We start from the raw sequence: 18,765 nt of genomic DNA, 5'->3' as shown, positions 1-18,765 counted from the left end.
GTAGATGGGCTGAACAAGGGTGAGGGTAACTGACAAGTTACAAACCCATTGGTGAGTTAGAGGAATGTCTATCCCATGAATGTGAAGGCTTCTTCTGGTGGGGTGAGCAGATGAGAACTATATTTTCCAACAGCTAGGAAGGTAGCCATGGGTACTTAGCACTTGGTCAGACGTTGATGATGCATAGTCATCCTTACTTTTGTCTTGCCATGGGACTTTGATAGCTCTGGAAGAGAGAATAATGCCTATGACTTTGTGCAACTCTGCCTCACTTACATCCAGTTTTTGTACAAGTCAAGATATGGCTCTGTGTTGTCATTGGCCCACTTCTAAAATGAAGGATGAACAGTAAAATTTCACCACACTGACAAAGGGCTCTGTCACACACACAGTGTAACAGTGTGAACTGAATTTGCAAAGGGGAGCAGGCAATTGGAGTTGGAAGGGACCCTGAAACAGCCCAGCAGAATATTGCCTGTTCAGAATTCCATTTCAGAGGGGCCAACCCAACAGCAAGAGGAGTTTGGAAGAGGCTTCTCAACTGTCACTTCACTCCTGACCAGCCTGGGACCCTGGGGGGTTGTTCTTTGGTTGGGAGGTTTGGATTTTGGGGTGGATCCTGAGTGAATTGGGTTCTTCTGTACTTTTATGAGTGACTATTGGGAGATCACAAATACCAACAAAGAAGACATTGAACAGCAATTCTCCAATTTGGCCAGAGAGTCCAAACTCCTGGGGGAGCGGCCTTGAATTGGGGGGTGGGGGGAGTCTCTTCCCTGATCCTGCCTGAATCCATTGATCCTGTTATTTCCCTTTTATATTAGTTTAGAAATATTTGGTAGGAGACTGTAGGGGGAAGAGAGAGTTAGCTACTGTGACCAAGACACAGAAGAAGTCCAGAGCTACTCTTGTTATATTCATATCCTGGGAAATGATGGATGCCACCTTGAGTGACAGGGAAGGCAGTTGGAAGAGATGGAACATTCCCAGGTGCCATGAGCCAAGGGCAAACATCAGTTGGCCTGGCAGTATAAATAACCCTGACAGCCACTTGGAGGGGGTTTTGGTCTTTTGGGCTTGGGTCTTTGGGCTCTTTAGGTCTTTAGGTCTCTGGATCTTTCTAGCTCTTAGGTCTCTGGGTGGTGAAGGGAGGCTGGGAGGTCTATGAAGAAGAGGGTAGGAAGAATCTGAATATTTCCTGAAGGCTGTGAGAGCTAGTGCATCACCAAACACTGATAGTGAGAAAGCTGAGAGAATCACCAACACAGCTGCATCAACAGCAGTCCCTATTCTTTGGGTTGGCTGTGGCCAGGCTGGGCCAGAGGGATAGTGGAGAATAAAGCTCCAGCTTCTACTAGATCAATAGCCTCCAGTCCTGATTGTCAACTAGTTATAGATATTAGATTGACAGGGTCTCCAATCCCCATTCCTTATCCTGTTTATCCTTTCCCTGATTATAGATTATAGATAAAGAGAGTTTAACAAGCACCTTTTGAGTGGTCTTTATATCATGACCCTTGGGGAGGGAGTCAAAGCAGTCAGATATCAAATATAATCCAAGGCAAATCAAAAGCCCTATAATAATTTACCCAACCCCAGGTTGGACCTGAAAGGGTTACCCATCCACCTAACCTTTCGGGGTCCTCCCTGGGCAACTGTGAGAGGAAAGGGGAAATTATAAAAACTATCAAGGGTGATTGGGGTTGGTGTTCCCCCATCATCTGCAACTAGGGAGAATATATAGATACATTCACATCACTGCATATCTATATCTCCCTAGGCCCCTTTTTGTTAAAATACTGTCTTGGGGAGACTTAGCTGATAGTGAAGTTCATCCTTTCCCTCCTTCCTTGATTCCCATATACCTTTTTCCCCTGTACCATGAATTTAATTTATCCTTTAATAAACCGCTGTTAGTTTGATACTCGGTCTGGAACAGTTACACTGTTGAGGGGAGGTGACTGATCTTGAGGCTGAGGAGAAGACCATTACCTGACTCCATCTTGATGGGCAAAAGTTAACTTGAACTTTGGAGTGGGGGGAGGCTTGTCTCAACAGGGCTGGCTCTGAGGGTGGGATCCAACCCATTAGGGTCACAACTGAACCCCCAACACCTTCCTTCAGCATCCCCACTATAGCTTTGCCAGTTGGGAACCTTTTTGAGTTTATTCCCTCATAGGTCTTCCCTGGGGTGGGGGTGAGAGACAGCTAATCTGGCCCATTGAAAGCTAACAAGGGTGGAGTCTAAATACTCACCCCCCTACCATCAATACTCACCCCGTACATTTGGGCTCTGTCACACACTCAAAAAGGTTAAGAGAAGTTAAATGACTTGCCTAGGGTTATACAGTAGTAAGTAGCAGAAACAGAATTTGAACGTAGGTCTTCTGTATCTAAAACCAGATGTGTTTGTTTACCTTTCATCCCAAGTTCTTTGAGCAATAGGTAGGTAGTCATTTTTCAGGGATGTCATAAAAGGATTCTTTTTCAGAAATGTTTTAACACTATTTGTATGACCTCAGTAAAATCATTTAATTTCTCTGGGCCTCAGTTTCCTTATCTGTAAAATGTGGGAGTCAGCCTACATAGCCCATGACTCTCAGATCCTGTCTCCATAATAAAACTAGGAGGGCTGGTAACACACCTTTGGAAAGCCATTAACTAAGTGTCCCTGATGTTGCCAAGGTCACTGGGCTTGCTTATTTCCCATCAGGATACACAATTCTAACCAGGGATATAAGTGGGAAAACCCAGGAAACATTGATACTATCTCAAAATCCAAGCAGTAAGGTTTCACACCCAGCTGTTGACAATGAATTGGTGTTTTCTATATTTTTGAAAATATAGGATTCTTGGGAGGTCCCTGACTTCTCAGCCAAAAGGAAACTCATTATCTCCCTCTCTAAAGCTTCAGAACAATGTGATGATTTGCTGACCAATTGATAATGGTGTGAGCTCTTCATTGAGAAAAATAGCCAAACAGGAGGCCACTGGTGATGACTCATGGGAAATGGAACCACCATGACCCAAAATGGTTTTTATCAGCTATTTTTAGCACACAATGCCTCCAGAAATTTCTTCTGGCAATGGAAGAATAGTACATCCAATGATAACTATTGCAAATGGGAACTCTGGAAATTGCAGTTCTGGACATTTTTTTTTAATGAGAGCATGAGGTAAAGAACAAGGGAAATTGCTCTGGCTAGCATGAGAGATGTGTCTTTTGTTGGGTTGGGTTATTTTTTTTTCAGCTTTGAAAAAAGTAACTTGAAGTAGTTTGAAATTTGAGTGTTGGCTCTGACTTCTTGTTTCCTTCAGAATGTCCTGGAGGAAAGAAGTCCCCTTGCAGTGGCCGGGGGCATTGTTCTGATGGCATCGAAGGCAATGGAAGCTGCATTTGTTCAGTAAGTTCAGGCATGAGTTCTCCAAATGTCTCACCACTAAAGGTTCTCCATATCTTAATATTTCAATGGCTCTTTGACCTCCACCAGTTGCGAGCAGTCCTTCAGTTTAATGCGGCCCACAAACTACCCATCCCTTTACCATCCTAGTTATAACATAATAATGTTATTTAGAAGCATTCTAGATACGGAGTGGGAGAACCTGGCTTCAAATCCTAGCTCTGCCCCTAACTACCTCTGTGACCTTACACAAGTCACTCATGAGGATGTTGGACTAGATGGCTTCTAAGGGCCCTTCTATCTCTAGGTCTTTCAGCTTATGATTCTTTGATCTTTGGGGTTACCTCCCTGATCCTCAGTTTCCTACCATATAAAAACATGGTATTAGATTAGATGGCCCTCAGATCCCTTCCAGCTCCAAATCTATGATGAAATCTATGATCCCATGATATCTCCCATTTGAGTTTCTTATCTATCCTGTAAGGTAAGTACTGTGAGCTCCTTGCGAACTGGGTCTGTCCTTTCCCTTTCATTTTATCCCCAGAGATTAACACAAAGTAGGCTAACTGGCACATTGTAGGCTCTTAAATAAATGCTTGTTTATTGACTGACTATTCATTTTGCACGTGGAATGGTGGTTAAACAACTTCTTCCCAGTCACAATGAAGATAGGTAGCTCTTCAGTTACTGATGGAAACATTTTTGCTTGTCTCTCTCTGTTGACTTTCAAATCATTCCTATTTCAGAGATGGGTCTTTTCATTTAAATTGACCAATCACATTTTAAGTACAAAAAGGCAACCTCAGGGCTTCCCCTCAATCTGAAGAAGTCACAAACTCAGTTTCCTCATCAGCAAAGGGGAAATACATCACAGAGTTGTTGTAATTTCATACAACTAGTGAGTTTCTAAACCAATATTTGAACCTGGGCTTTCCTAACTCCAGGTTCAGTGTGCTTTCTGTTTGGACAGCACTGCCTCCTATGTGATTCTTGTCCACCCGGCTCTAGGGAGTTAACTTTTCTCTGGTTCTTTTTCATATTTCTCATGAGCCCTTGCTCCTTCTGGACAGTCCATTAACCTGAATCAATCTCAATACATAGCCAGCCTACATCCTTTTCAAGTTCCCCATGGTCTTGAACAGATCTCTTAACTGAAATGAAAGAAGACTAGACCATGAGGAGAAAGACTCAGGCAAGCAAGGTGACCAGTGCATTTTATCCTCTTGTATTCTCACTGCTTCTTTTTCTGCTACTCTCCCACCTTGCCCCCTCTACGCCCCAGATTCCTTTGTTGTCTTTGAAAATGATGTCAAGATACAAAAGGAAAAGCCCTTCTCTAGACAGAAACATACCTAGAGGTCACCAGAAGGAGATAAGTCAAAGGGTTTTCCCTTGGAAGCCGAGAACTGCCTAAAGTTGCCATTTTTTAGTTGTGTCCAACTCTTCATAACCCCTCCCCATTTGATATTTTCTTGGCAAAGATCCTGGAGTGGCTTGCCATTTCCTTTTCCAGCTCATTTTACAGAAGAGAAAACTGAGCCAAATAGAGTCTCACAGCTGGTAAGTGAGCTCTAACACTGTCTCTTGCTTATTTCCTCATTTGTTAAATTGACTGAACACTTTCCAATTCAGTGCAACAAGCATTTACTAATCACCTACTATGTGCCTAGCTCTGTGCTAGGCAATGGAGAAACTGATAACAAAAGGAAAATATCCTTCCTCTCAAAGAACTTGCTCTGTAGAATTATGGGGGGAGATGAAGGGTAGGAAGGGTATGGTCTCTGAGCTTCAGTTTACTTATCTAAAAACTAAACATCATAATATCTGCCTCCCCCAATTGTTCTGAAACTCAAATGAAATATCATCTGTAAAGTGCTTTGCAATCTTCAAAGCACTGACTGGAAAAAAATCTTCTTACTTTAAACAAACATTTTAGAAACAAAAGAAGAAGGGGAAATGAGAAGCAAAAAGAAAAACTTTAGGACAACTATAAGAAGGAGGAATTCCATTCAATAAAAATGGATTAACTACCTACTGATACAATACAGATCTTGCTCTCCATTTGATTGTTTAAAAAGTCATATGGTATGTTAGAACAGCAGACCTGAAGTCAGGAAACACCTGGATTCAAATCCCACCTCAGCAATTTACAAGCTGTGCAACCCTAGTTAAGTCATTTTATCTCTGTGAGTCCTACTTCTTCCTCTATAAAATAAGAGGAGAATGAGAACTCTGTGGTCTTTCCAGCTTTAAATCCTATGATCACTCCTATGAATCCAGCCTTTGAATCTCAGTAATTATATTATCCTGGGAAAATCACTTGTCTCCCATAGACTTCAAGAATTCTCATATATGAAATGAATAGGTTGGACTCCAGTGGCCTCTAAGGTCCTTCCCAGCTTTAGATCAATAATCTTATTATTCTATTCATTTAAACCAAGTCCAAAGGGCTCCTAGGTGGTGCAATGTATAGAGCACCAAGTGCAAATCCAGCCTCAGACACTTGTGTGACTTTGGGCAAGTTACTTAATTTCTCTCTGCCTCACTTAACTCATCTGTAAAATGAGCTGGAGAAGGGACTGACAAACTACTCCAATATTCTTGCCAAAGAAAACCCCAAATGGGATCAGAAGGATATCATCAGATGACAGAACAACAGTAAACACAGGCAGAGCAGAAAATGAGGAGAGGGGAGTAGTGTTGTTCAATGAGGAAAGAGTTAGCTTTAGAATAAATTGATTTGGGTTTGAATCCTGCCTCTGTCACTTAATAGCTGTGCAACCTTGGCCAAGGCACTTCCTAAGCACTCTGGGTCTCACTTTTCTCATCAGTAAAATAAGGAGTTGGGGCCATCTGGTTTCTAACATCCCTTCCTGCTCTAAAGCTATGGTCCTATAAAACACAGAGCCAACTGAACCTGTGATTTCATTGGTATAGGAGCTCCCCAGTGAGAAATTCCCTCCACCAAGACAGGTTGGCTCCTTTTCTCCTACTTTGATTCTTGGCCAAGGGCTAGAGCATTGAGATGTTGAGTCATTTACCAAGGTTACTCAAATCATAGCTGTCAGAGATGGGACTTAAACCCAGGTCTTCTTCAATTCCAGTCCTCAATTCATTATATTATACTGTCTCCATATAAAACATGATGAGTACAAGAGATAATGTGATGAAACAAAGGAAAAACAGAGATAAAAAAAATTTGAGGTGGGAGAGTGAAACTTTTGATGATGGTGGAGGATGGATAGCAAAGAAGGTTTCATGGTGGAGGCAATGTCTGATTTCAGCACACAGAGATTATGAAGGAATTGAACTAAGATGCTAGGACCAAGGTGTGCAAATGTACAAAGGCCAGAGAATCCTCAATGAGATTGGAGAAATGTGGGAGAAAACATGGTATATAGTAAGATAGCCTTCAGAGTGCATTGTAGGTATTGTTTTCTCCTTCTTTGGTAACATGTTCTTTCTGTTCTACAGGAAGGATTTGGTGGAACAGCCTGTGAAACCTGTATAGAGGAAAATTTATTTGGACCCAACTGTACTTCAGGTGTGTCTAATAAATGAAATTCTATCTGTAAATAACTTTGCCAGCTTTAAGGCATTAGATTCATGTTGCTATTTATTTTTTAATAATCAGGAGATGTTTATTTGATATTAAACATCCTTTAAAAGGACAAATCAAAAAGCAAAGCTCACCAAGTCCTTGCCAAAAGCTCAGCATCCACTGCTAAAGCCCAAAGATTGCACTACAGCCATGTTAGCAAACCTATGGCCCGCATACCATCACCTTTGCCACCATGCCTGAGGACATTTCTCATATCACCCTCCTGAAATTAAGGACTGAAATTCCTGAAACTAATATTAAGGACTGATCTGAATAACTGCTACTATGACAACCCCCAATTAACATAATAGGATCATGGAATTAAGATTGAGAGCAAACAGAGAAAATCTAGTCTAATCCCTACATCTTACAGATAGCAAAGTAAGTCCTGGGTCTTGGTCACACAGGTTACTACCTGTGTTCAGTAAGTGGTAGAGGAAGTATATGAATCTATTTAAAAGGATTTAAATACAACACTTTTACCACTAAGCCCATAGTCCCAAAGGAAATAAACTCTTTCCCCTAAGTACAATTCATCTTTTATTTATGATGATTCAAAACACAATGATTCATCCTTACAATGTAATGCCAGTTACAAGGGTTGGACCAGATTAGGAGTTCTTAACCCGAGTTCCAAGAATCCAGTTAAATCCAACTCTCAAATTTTGTGATTCCTTCCTATAAAGTTTCATCTTCCACTGATGCCTTCTTCTGATGTCTCAACAGTTAGACAGTCAACATATATTGTGTCATAAGACTAAATTTTTCCCCATTCCTCAACTCTCAAAAAAAATGAAAAATTATGTACCAAATGGAGTAATTTTAGCCACAAATGCAGAACAGAAAAAGATAAAACCCAAGCAAGGTAAAATGTTTATGAACTATTAACACCAGAATCCTCAAAGGATTCACTCAGTATCCCACCAATCTTTAAATTCCGCTAAAGGAAGGCAAACTGGCATTTGAACTTATGCCTGAGGGATATATTGGAATTTTTTCCTACTTCATATTTTGCTGCTGTTCTTCATCCCCTTCCCGCACACCCCCATCCCAGAGCAATCAGCAAATATTGATTCTTCCCTGTCATGGGTGTGGAAACAGGTTGTCTTCTATCTAGGGTGACCTCTAAATTGGGAACCTTCCAAAGATGGAGAAACTGTCCAGTCCATCCTCCTTCAGGTCTGCAAAAAAAGTGAAAGATGTCAATCAGCCAAGAAAAGGACAAGACCCAAAGAAGGAGCTAGGACAGGGGCTTACTTGAGCTGCTGCTCTAGAACTGAAGGAAAGTGGACTGAAACACACCTGTAGGTACAGGCTTGGACCTCCAAAGCATACTAAGGCTAGCAAGAGATAAAAATCCCTCAACATGGGAAGAGTCATCATCAGCTTTGTAGCCTGGCCTTAGATGTATCCCAACCAGCAAAGGGAAGAAGAATCAGTGAGTGAATAAGGGAGAGGGAAATGGGAATAAGGAATAAGAGTTAAAACATCATTTTAAGCCTACACTGGATTCATTTCCTCTTCTAATTTTAAATAAAAACTTTATCATAGATGAAATACAACTAATCCATTTAGCTACCTTGGACCTCAGTTTTCTCCATTTAAAAATGAAAGTGACTGGACTAGATGCCTTCAGAGATATCTTCTGTCTCTAGAGCCTAGAACTCAAAGATACAGCAATCCCTTGAAGCATGATGTTTCCACCAAAAGACTTCTTTGAATCCACAAGAGAGAATTCATCCTGCCAACCACAAAAAAGAAACTTTTTCCAAAGTGGTACATCCACCGGGTGCCAGTGTTGTCTCATGCCAACATGATGGTGGTATGACACAACATCCATCTCTCTACATCTCGGCTCTGGCATTGATTTGCAATAGCTATTTTCATCTAGTACAAGAGCATTCCTCAGCCTGAGCTGTTTATGAGTTCTGGGATGATTCAGAGATGCTGCCTCTAAGACTTTCCATCTTGTTGGCCTATTCCTATGACCTGCTCAGTGAGTCACAGCCTGGGGAATGAATAGCATCAGCCTCATAGGTTTGGGCAATCCTAGAGACCCACCTCCTGCAAATGGCATCTCATCGGGTAACAGATCCAGGAAAAGCAGGATACACTGACTCCCAGTAGCCTCTGATTTCTATATTCTTAGCATTAGCTTCCCCTGATCCCTCTTAACCATTCAGTAAGTATTAGTGTCTCTGTTCCCTTTATCTGGGCAAAAAGAACGGTATTTGGCAACCACCACCCCCCTAGTCATATTGGGCTTTGTAAGTAAAGTGTCAAGGTGGATTCCTGCCTTTCCTGTGCCAGCTCTCGTTCCCAAGGATACTTGTTTGACTGAGTCCTCCCCCTAGTGCTACTCCACAGTCACAGAAACTTGGCAAAAGAATTACCTTTTCAGAGGGATTTAAAGCCAGGAAGGGCCCCAGAGAGCACTTAATCCAACCCTCTCATTTTACAGATGAAGCAGCTGGTCTAGAAAAGTTAACTGCTCTCAGCTAAAATCCTACCTTTCTCCCTCCTCCTTAATGCTAATCCCCTCCTCCTGTGATTGTCTCGAAGTCATCCTCTGTAGGTGTAGAGAGCATAAATATATACATATATATTTTATTTTATTTTTATATACTTATCACATAAACACACACATATTTATCTTGTTTTTACATAGCTGTTTGCATTTGTCTCCCACTTTAGACTATGAACTCCTTGAGGACAGAGACTGGTTTTACTTTTTATCCCCAGTACTTAGCATAGTACCTGGCACATCTTAAGCATATAGTAGGTTCTTAATGGGTATTTGTTGACTTGTCTAATTCAAAGTCATTGAAAAAAGGAATGACTAGCAGGAGAGAGATCAGAAAGGTTTCACGTGGGAGAAGGAGGACATGGATGCAAACCTTCCAAGGGAAGCTTTTTCTCACCAACTCCTGCTGTTACTTTGAGGAGAAACAAGTGATTTCAATTACACGGAGGCAATTTAATGGCTTCTGGTCAGAGTAGCCAGTGCCCTGGACCAGTTTGGAAGCCAGGCTGAGAGCTGTGAGTGTGGCTATGTTGGAGTCAGTGCTTTGAAACCAAAGAGTGAGGCAGACACAGCCTAGTAGGGTCAGAAATAAGAACTAACATTTATATGACACTTTAAGGTTTGCAAAACACTTTCCTTGGGTTATCACATTCAATCTTATTTCACCACCCTGGGAGGTAGGTACTAATTATCATCTCTATTTTACAGATGAGGAAACCAAGATATGTAGAGGTCAAGTGACTTAGACAAGGTCACACAGCTAATAGGAAAAGCACTGAATTTGGAGTCATGGGCTCAAGTCCTGCCCCTGTTTGGCCAAGTTATTTCTCTTAGGGCATCCATTCCCCTGATCTGGAAAAAGAGGGGCAGACAGTGAACTGTAAAGACATGCTCTAAATCTATGAGTCTATGTCACTCTGCACTCTAGACCAGTAGCTGCAAAAAGATGGAGTGTGAGCTATGAAGTGCATTGAGTCCAAGGTAGTATGTTTGAGGCAGGTAAGTGGCACCATAGTGCACAAAGTACCAGCCCTTGATATAAGGAAGACTCATCTTCCTAAGTTCAAATCCAGCCTTAGACACTAGGTGACCCTGGGAAAGTCACTTCACCCTGTTTGCCTCTGTTTCCTCATTTGTAAAACAAGCTGGAGAAAGAAATGGCAAATCCCTCAATCTTTGAACAAAGTCAGACATGACAAACAACTGAAGAACAAAACCCACAATAACATTTTCCTTACAGAGGAGAAAATAAATGAGAACTTAAGTGATATATATTAATTGCCAAAAGTCACATGTCAAACTTGATAGCAACTAGGTAGGTATAGCCTCGAAACATTGTCCCAACTATATTACCTGGTATAAATCACTTAACCTTTATATAACCTAGTTTCCTCTTCTGTTAAATAGTCCCTGAGACCCTTCAGTCTCTAGATCAGTGGTTCCCAAACTTCTTTGGCCTACCGCCCCCTTTCCAGAAAAAATATTACTTAGCCCCCTGGAAATTAATTTTTTTTAATTTTAATAGCAATTAATAGGAAAGATAAATGCACCTGTGGCCATCACTGCTCTCCTGGATTACTGCAGTACCCACCAGGGGGCAGCGGCACCCACTTTGGGAATCACTGCCCTAGATGAATAATGTTTTGTGTGTCCTCAGGCAAGTTACAACCTATCTAAGCCTCTGTTTCTCCCTCTGTAAGACATGACGAGTAGACTAGAATACCTATCTTTAGCCCTTGGACCCTATGATCCTACTATGCCACAAACTACCTATATGGCTTTGACAAGTCACTGACCCTCTATAAAATGAGGACTTTGAACCCAGAGACCTTTCCCACGCTAACCACATAGCACATTCCCTCCTGACCCAAAGGCAGTCTGGTGGGAGAAAAGATGCTTAGACGTTTAAAAGGGTCATAGACATGTGATGGGTTTTCTTCTCTCTTTAGTGTGCAATTGTGTCCATGGTGTGTGCAACAATGGACTAGACGGGGATGGAACGTGCCTTTGCTATTCTGGCTATACAGGCCCCAACTGTGATGAACGTAAGTATGCCTGTGGCCTCTTTTTTGTTTTTCACTTTCCACATTTTATTTACATTTTAAGACTAACTTTAATCTCAGAATCACATATTCATACACTTACTACCTTTATTTTTTTCACTTAAACTTAAATTCATGATTTATCAGAAAAAAGACTGTAAACAAATATTTACCATGTCTGTTACATGTAACACACAGGAGCTGCTTTAAAACAGAAAACCATCGCCCTCCCTCCTTTTTATTTTTTTATTGAATATTTTTCCATGGTTACATGATTCCTGATCCTCCCTCTTGCTCCCCCCTCCCGGACCTGACATCAGTTCCACTGGGTTATACATGTATCATTGTTCAAAACCTATTTCCATGTTATTCCTATTTGCATTAGAGCAATCTTTTAACTTCAAAACCCCAACCATATCCCCATCAAACTACACGACTCATCCTATGTTTTTCTTCTGCGTTCCTGCTCCCACAGTTCTTTCTCTGGCTCTCCCCTTTTTATAAATACAAGAAGTATCAAAACAATCCTGAACATACTTTTTGTTACTATTAGTAGTTGGTACCTACACCTCTTCAAAAATTAAACAAATTTAGCAACAGCATTTATTGTACCTGCTACTTTAAACAATTTACATTACAGCTCTTTCACAAAGCAAGATGGACCAAGCGTGTCATTTATAATTTTCCTTCTTGAGAAATTAGATTTCTGAAACATACATCATTCCACAGCAACCTGACACTTCTTGCCATGGTTTCATCTTGTAAAACCTGAATTCCATTTGGAATACTTCAGGTTTATGCTTAAATGATAATGCCTTGATAAGAGGGGGCGGAAATTGTGCTGCATTTTTCTTTCCATTGTGCCTGAAAACATAATGGATGTACATATATTAAATATATTCTTACAAATGTCCAGGTCATGCTTACCAGCTAGAATTCTTTTAAAAAAAAAAAACCTTTACCTTCCATCTTAGAATCAATATTGTGTATTGGTTCTAAGGCAGAAAAGCAGTAAGGGCTAGGCAATGAGAGTTAAGTGACTTGCCCAGGGTCACATAGCTAGGAAGTGTCAGAGACTAGATTTGAACCCAGGACCTTCTGTCTCTGGGCCTGACTCTAAATCCACTAAGCCACCCAGCTGGCCCCTGGAATTCTTTTAATATGGGGGTTTTGCATTGTGAGATTTAACCAAGACATTAATATGAGTTCTTGGTTTAAATAAGTTTGAGATTTGTTCAAATTAATTGCTGTATGTTTGTCTTCCTGGAGGTTGTGGAAGCTTTATGTTTTCTTTGGCCATCATTAGATGCCTTAGCTCTTGAAGTTCAAATTCCAAATTATAAGAATTTGCCATTTTGCTAACACTGGTATGCTCTATGCATCCACCATCCCATTGGAATTATTTATCCCAGTCATTAATTTTTGTTACAAACCTAACTGTTGGAGGTGCTTCTGGGCATTTAGGTACACAATCTACTTTCAGATTATATATTCTGTTTTCATCGTTTGTCTTTGTTGGCCTAATAATCATGCCTGTCCTCCTCTTATGTGTCATATCTTCATCTTTAAGTCCCCAACTAAGTGTACCATCACCTACTCCTTTTTGGCCTTCTTCAAGTTCTTCTAACAAGCAAAAATTGCATAAGAACTTCAACTCCTGTGGAGACCACCATTTTCTCCAGCAACCTGGACTTCTGCAGCCCTGTCCCATCATGAGGCATCACTTTCAGATGTTGGCTGCTGCCTCCATGACAGACCCCTCCCCACCCCCTGCTTGCCCCCAGCCTCCACCAGCTCCAGAGTTTCTACCTCACTAGAATTAAAAGGATCTGACAGTTTCTGTTTTCCCACCTTTGACTGTGGCCTCAATGCTTTTGTCAATTCATATCTGCCAAGGTAACTAGTACAGCAAGGGACTGGAGGTGATGAGTGCTGCCCAGACAGGGGTGGAGCCAAGATGGCAGCCTAGTAGCAATGAAAGCTAAAACTGCTCTGACAGTCCTTCCAAACCAATCTTTAAAAAGTACATAAAAACACCAGAAGCCAAAAACCAACAATAAGACAGAGTGAGGGGGCTCTCCCACTGAACACAACTTGAAAGATAGGCAGAGAGTTGATTTTCACAGGATAAGGGGGAACCAGAAGCAAAACTGCATACAGAGGAGTGTTGCCTAACCACCAACCCCCACCTATTGTGCCAGGTTCCATGACTGGACATAGGCTAACTTTGGTATCCTGAGATGCAAGCTACTCCAACAAAGGAGCATTTCAGACCCACCCCTTGAAGTCCCGGGCCCCTGCACCACCTCCAAAGAGGTCTACAGCCAGGCTTTCAAACCTGTGCTGCTGTGATGAAGACCTTGCTCCAGGGCAAATAGATCACAGTGCCTAACCCTGCAAACCAACAGCAGAGGAGACAGTATCAACAAGCAGTTTGCAGAATTCCAAGTCAGGCAAAAAAAAAAGTTGGGAAAATGAGCAAACAGGAAAAGAAGCTCTTAACCCTTGAAAATTTCTATGGGGACAAAGATAAAAGCACAGAACCAATAGGGGATGATGAGATCCAAGAAACCAATGGCAAAATTTCAAAGAAAAACAGGAAATGGTCTCAAGCTCTGGAAGGACTCAAAAAGGAATTAAAAATCAAATAAGATAGATCAGAGAAAAATGGAAAGAAAAATGAGAAAAAGAAATGAAAGTAATGCAAAAAGAAAATAATAACTTAAAAAGCAAAGTTGGTCAACTGGGAAAAGAGGCACAAAAATCCAATGAAGAAAAGAGTACTACAAAAAGCAGAATGGACCAAATGAATAAAAAGGATCAAACAGTCTTGGAAGAAATTCAACCTTTAAAAAATTAAAATTGAACAAATAGAAGCCAATGACTTCATTAGACATCCAGAAACAATAAGACAAAATCAAAAGAATGAAAAAATAGAAGAAAATATGCAACATCTCATTGAAAAAACAACTTACCTAGAAAACAGATCCAGTAGAGAGAATTTAAGAATTATTGGATCATGTAACTATGGGGAGGAGGCAGGGAAGAATTATTGGACTACCTGAAAGTCATGACCAAGAAAAAAAAATCCTAGATATCATAATACAAAAAATTATCCAAGAAAACTGCCCTGATATTCTTGAATAAGAAGGTAAAATAGAAATTGAAAGAATCCACAGATCAAATGACAACTATGAGGAATGTTATAGCCAAATTCAAGAGCTCCCAGGCCAAGGAAAAAATGTTGTAGGCCGCCAGAAAGAGAAAATTTAAATATCATGGAGCCCCAGTCCAGATTACACAAGATCTGACAACTTTCACATGGAAGGACCAGAAGGCTTAGAATATGATATTCTGGAAGGCAAGGGAACTGGGTTTACAACCAAGAATCACCTACCCATCAAAACTGATTACATATTTTTTTAAATTTTTTTTTATTTAAACCCTTACCTTCTATCTTGGAGTCAATACTGTGTATTGGCTCCAAGGCAGAAGAGTGGTAAGGGCTAGGCAACTTGCCCAGGGTCACACAATTGGAAAGTGTATGAGGACAGATTTGAACCTAGGACCTCCCATCTCTAGGTCTGGCTCTCAATCCACTGAGCTACACAGCTGCCTCAAAAACTGATTATATATTTCAGAAGGAAATATAGTCATTTAATAAAATAGGAGATTTCCAAGTATTCCTGAAGAAAAGACCAGACTTAAACAGAAAAATTTATGTCCAAATATAAAATTCAAGAGAAGCATAAAAAGGTAGATAAGAAAGAGAAAATAATTAAGGGCTTCAAATTGTTTATATTCCTATATGGAAAGATGATATCTGTAACTCTTAAAAATTGTTATCATCATAGAAGAAATATACATAGACAAAGGATATGGTAGTAAACTGTTTAGGATGATATAAAAAATAGGGGGTGAAAAAGAGGATTGTACTAAGAGAAATGAGAAGAGAGAAGTAAAATGGGATAAATTATCTCACATAAAGAGCTGAAGGTGGGAGGGGGTGGGAAATACTATTACAGTGGAAGGAAGGATGAGAGTAGTTACAAGTAATACTTAAAACTTATTCATATTTGGTTCAGAGAGAGAAGAACAGCCAGATTCATTGGGGTATAGAATCCAATCTTACCCTATAGAGAAGTAAAAGAGGTATAAGAAAGGGAGTTGTGAAGAAGGGAGTAATATAAGGGAGGGAGAAGTTGGAGAGGGTAATTGAAAGACCCTATAGAGAAGTAGGAGGGTAATAAAAAGGTTGGTGGTAGGAAGGGGAGTAATACAAGGGAGAGGGAAGGGGAAGTAGCTAAAAGCAAAAAACTGGTGTAGAAGGAAAAAGTAAAAAGGAGAAATGACAGGATTAAAATAAGTGAAGATGGAAGGGAACACAGAAATGGTAATCATAACTATGAATGTAAATGGGATGAATTCACCCCCAGAAAAGGAAGCAAATAGCAGAGTGGATTAAAAATGAGAATCCTACCATATGTTGTTTACAAGAAATGAATTTGAGGGGACACCTGAGTAGCTCAGTGGGTTAAGAGCCTAGGTCTTGGTTCAAATCTGGCCTCAGACGCTTCCTTGCTCTGTAACTCTTAAAAATTATGTGCCTCTGGGCAAGTCACTTAACATTGCCTAGCCTTTATCACTCTTCTGCCTTGAAACCAATACAAAGTATTGATTCTAAGACAGAAAGTAAGGGTTTAAAAAAAACACATTTGAGGCAGGTAGACACACAGAGTAAAGATAAAAGGCTTGGGCAGAATCTATTAAGCTTGAACTAATTAAAAAAGTGGGAGTAGCAATCATGACCTCAGACAAAACTAAAGCAAAAATAGATCTGATTAAAAGAGATAAGGAAAATAATAACATCTTGATGAAAGATAGTATAGACAATGAAGGAGTATCAGTACTTAACATATATGCACCAAATGGTATAGCATCCAGATTTTTAAAGGAGAAACTTATGGGACTTAAGGAGGAAATAATAAAACTATACTACATGATTAAACTGAGGGTATTTAAGGAACTTTTATGAATACCTAGGAACTTAGAAGAGAAATCGAGGTACCTAAATTTTTAGAGCAAATAGCAAAAGATACTTAAAGGCCAAGTGTTTTCAACATGTCAACATGTCATTAGGTGGCTGACCTTGGATAAATATAGATTTCAGTTTTCTCATAATAATAACTCACTTTTTGATAAGGTTATATAATTTACAAGGTTTTCCTCACCTAATTCAGGATGCTAAATACACTAGTATTCGTATTATTCCCATTTTATAGAAGAAGAAACCAAAGAGAAATGATTTCTCCATAGCCATAGAGTGAATGGCAGAGATAGAATTCAAACTCTGGTCTTCTGATTCAAATTCGAGAGTTGCCCTTGACCTCCCCAGAACACAAGATCACATCAGATCATAGATGGTGGGCTCTTGGACTATCTAATTCAACCTTTTTGATTTTATAGACCAAAAAACTGAGGTTGACGGACATACCATCGTTTTCCAGTTTTTGTGCCACCACAAAGAGTGCAGCTATAAATATTTTTGTACATGTCTTTTTCCCTATGATCTCTCTTTGGTATTCTTTTAACGCTCTTTGGGCATAATTCCAAATTGCCATCCAGGATGGTTGGATCAATTTACAACTCCACCGCAGTGCATTAATGTCCCAATTTTGCCAGGGGGATGGCTGAACAAATTGTGGCATATGCTGGTGATGGAATACTATTGTGCTCAAAGGAATAATAAATTGGAGGAATTCCATGTGAATTGGAACAACCTCCAGGAAGTGATGCAGAGTGAAAGGAGCAGAACCAGGAGAACATTGTACACAGAGACTGATACATTGTGGTAAAATCAAATGTTATGGAATTTTGTACTAGCAGCAATGCAATGACCCAGGACAATTCTGAGGGATTTATGGGAAAGAATGCTACCCACATTCAAAGGAAAGAACTACAGGAGTGAAAACACAGAAGAAAAACAACTGCTTGTTGATGTGGACATGATTTGGATGTAGATTCTTAATTACCACCCTAGAACAATTATCAATATGGAAATAGGTCTTGATCGATGACACAGGAAGAAACCAGTGGAAATGCATGTCGGCTACTGGGGGATGGAGGGTGGGGGGAGAGAGAGAAAAAACATGAATCATGTAACCATGGAAAAATGTTTTCTAAAAAATAAAAATAAAATATTAAAAAAAAAAACATGAGGTTAAATGACTTGCCTAAAGCGTCAAACAGACAATGTTAAGTATTGAACTCAAGTCCTCTTTCTCTCAATCCGAAACTCTATTGTACCCTTTAGTAAGTATCAGAGGGAGAACAGAAGTAGCCACTTCATCCTCATTATGTATATTATAGAGGGGATTCTTCAGGTATGAGTTCTACTAAAAAGGATCTGAGTTCATTTTCCTGTTCTAAATCTCTTGTGCTAAGGCAGACTTTGACTCATCTTTATGTATTTTTAGCAATTCCAGAGTGTGAAGCTTTGTTATGCCCAGAAAATTCCAGATGTTCTACTTCCAGCTTAGATGAATCCATATTGGAATGCAAGTGCATTCCTAATTACAAAGGAGATGGCCGGCACTGTGAACGTAAGTAGGTCCTGCTACTAATAGGTTGTGCTAAGTTGATGCATGTATAATGATTTATGCAAGAGGATAGAAATGTATTTTTTAGTGGCATTACTTGGTTTTCCTGGAAAAGCCATTTCCTAAGAGATCCAGTTCTTCGGTTCATCATCAAACTTTGCCAATCCATCATTTGTTTTGTCTTTGTCTCTCAAGCAATCAACCCATGTTTGGAAAGAGTCTGTGACATGAATGCCCAGTGTACTTATCTGGGACCAAACAGACATCAATGTACGTGTCAAAATGGGTACAAAGGGGATGGCCAAGTGTGTGTGCCTATAGACCCTTGCCAAGAAGACTTTGGAGGCTGTCCCACTCAGTCTACAGTGTGCCAATACGATGGCCCTGGACAGGTGAGCTGATGATAGATGGAAAGGATGCTTCTATAGACAGGGTTGGCCCCAAATGTCAAAATTAAGAAAATAAGGGCAAAATATATTTATAGAATCATACAACATCAGAAGAAAAGGACCTTGGATAGCATCTAGACAAATGCTCCTATTTTAGAGAGGAAAGAACTGGCCTTAGCTATTCATAGCATCATAGCTTTAAATCTAGA

General features: G+C 40.2%; 1 protein-coding gene and 1 pseudogene across 1 annotated transcript in view; one reads left to right on the top strand and one right to left on the bottom strand.

The window, feature by feature from the left end:
- The window catches only part of STAB2 (stabilin 2), a 183,309-nt gene that overhangs the window by 17,997 nt on the left and 146,547 nt on the right, over positions 1-18,765 (top strand). Inside the window, exons 4-8 of the mRNA XM_044679478.1 lie at positions 3,319-3,404; positions 6,876-6,945; positions 11,476-11,571; positions 18,045-18,170; positions 18,363-18,559. Coding sequence (XP_044535413.1) covers positions 3,319-3,404; positions 6,876-6,945; positions 11,476-11,571; positions 18,045-18,170; positions 18,363-18,559 — 575 coding nt within the window. The remainder of the gene's footprint in view (positions 1-3,318; positions 3,405-6,875; positions 6,946-11,475; positions 11,572-18,044; positions 18,171-18,362; positions 18,560-18,765) is intronic.
- On the bottom strand, positions 12,809-13,241 carry LOC123250420 (annotated as a pseudogene).

The sequence above is a fragment of the Gracilinanus agilis genome, chromosome 5 (genome assembly GCF_016433145.1).
Source record: "Gracilinanus agilis isolate LMUSP501 chromosome 5, AgileGrace, whole genome shotgun sequence".
Classification (NCBI taxonomy): domain Eukaryota; kingdom Metazoa; phylum Chordata; class Mammalia; order Didelphimorphia; family Didelphidae; genus Gracilinanus; species Gracilinanus agilis.
This window is presented reverse-complemented; position numbering and strand designations above follow the sequence as displayed.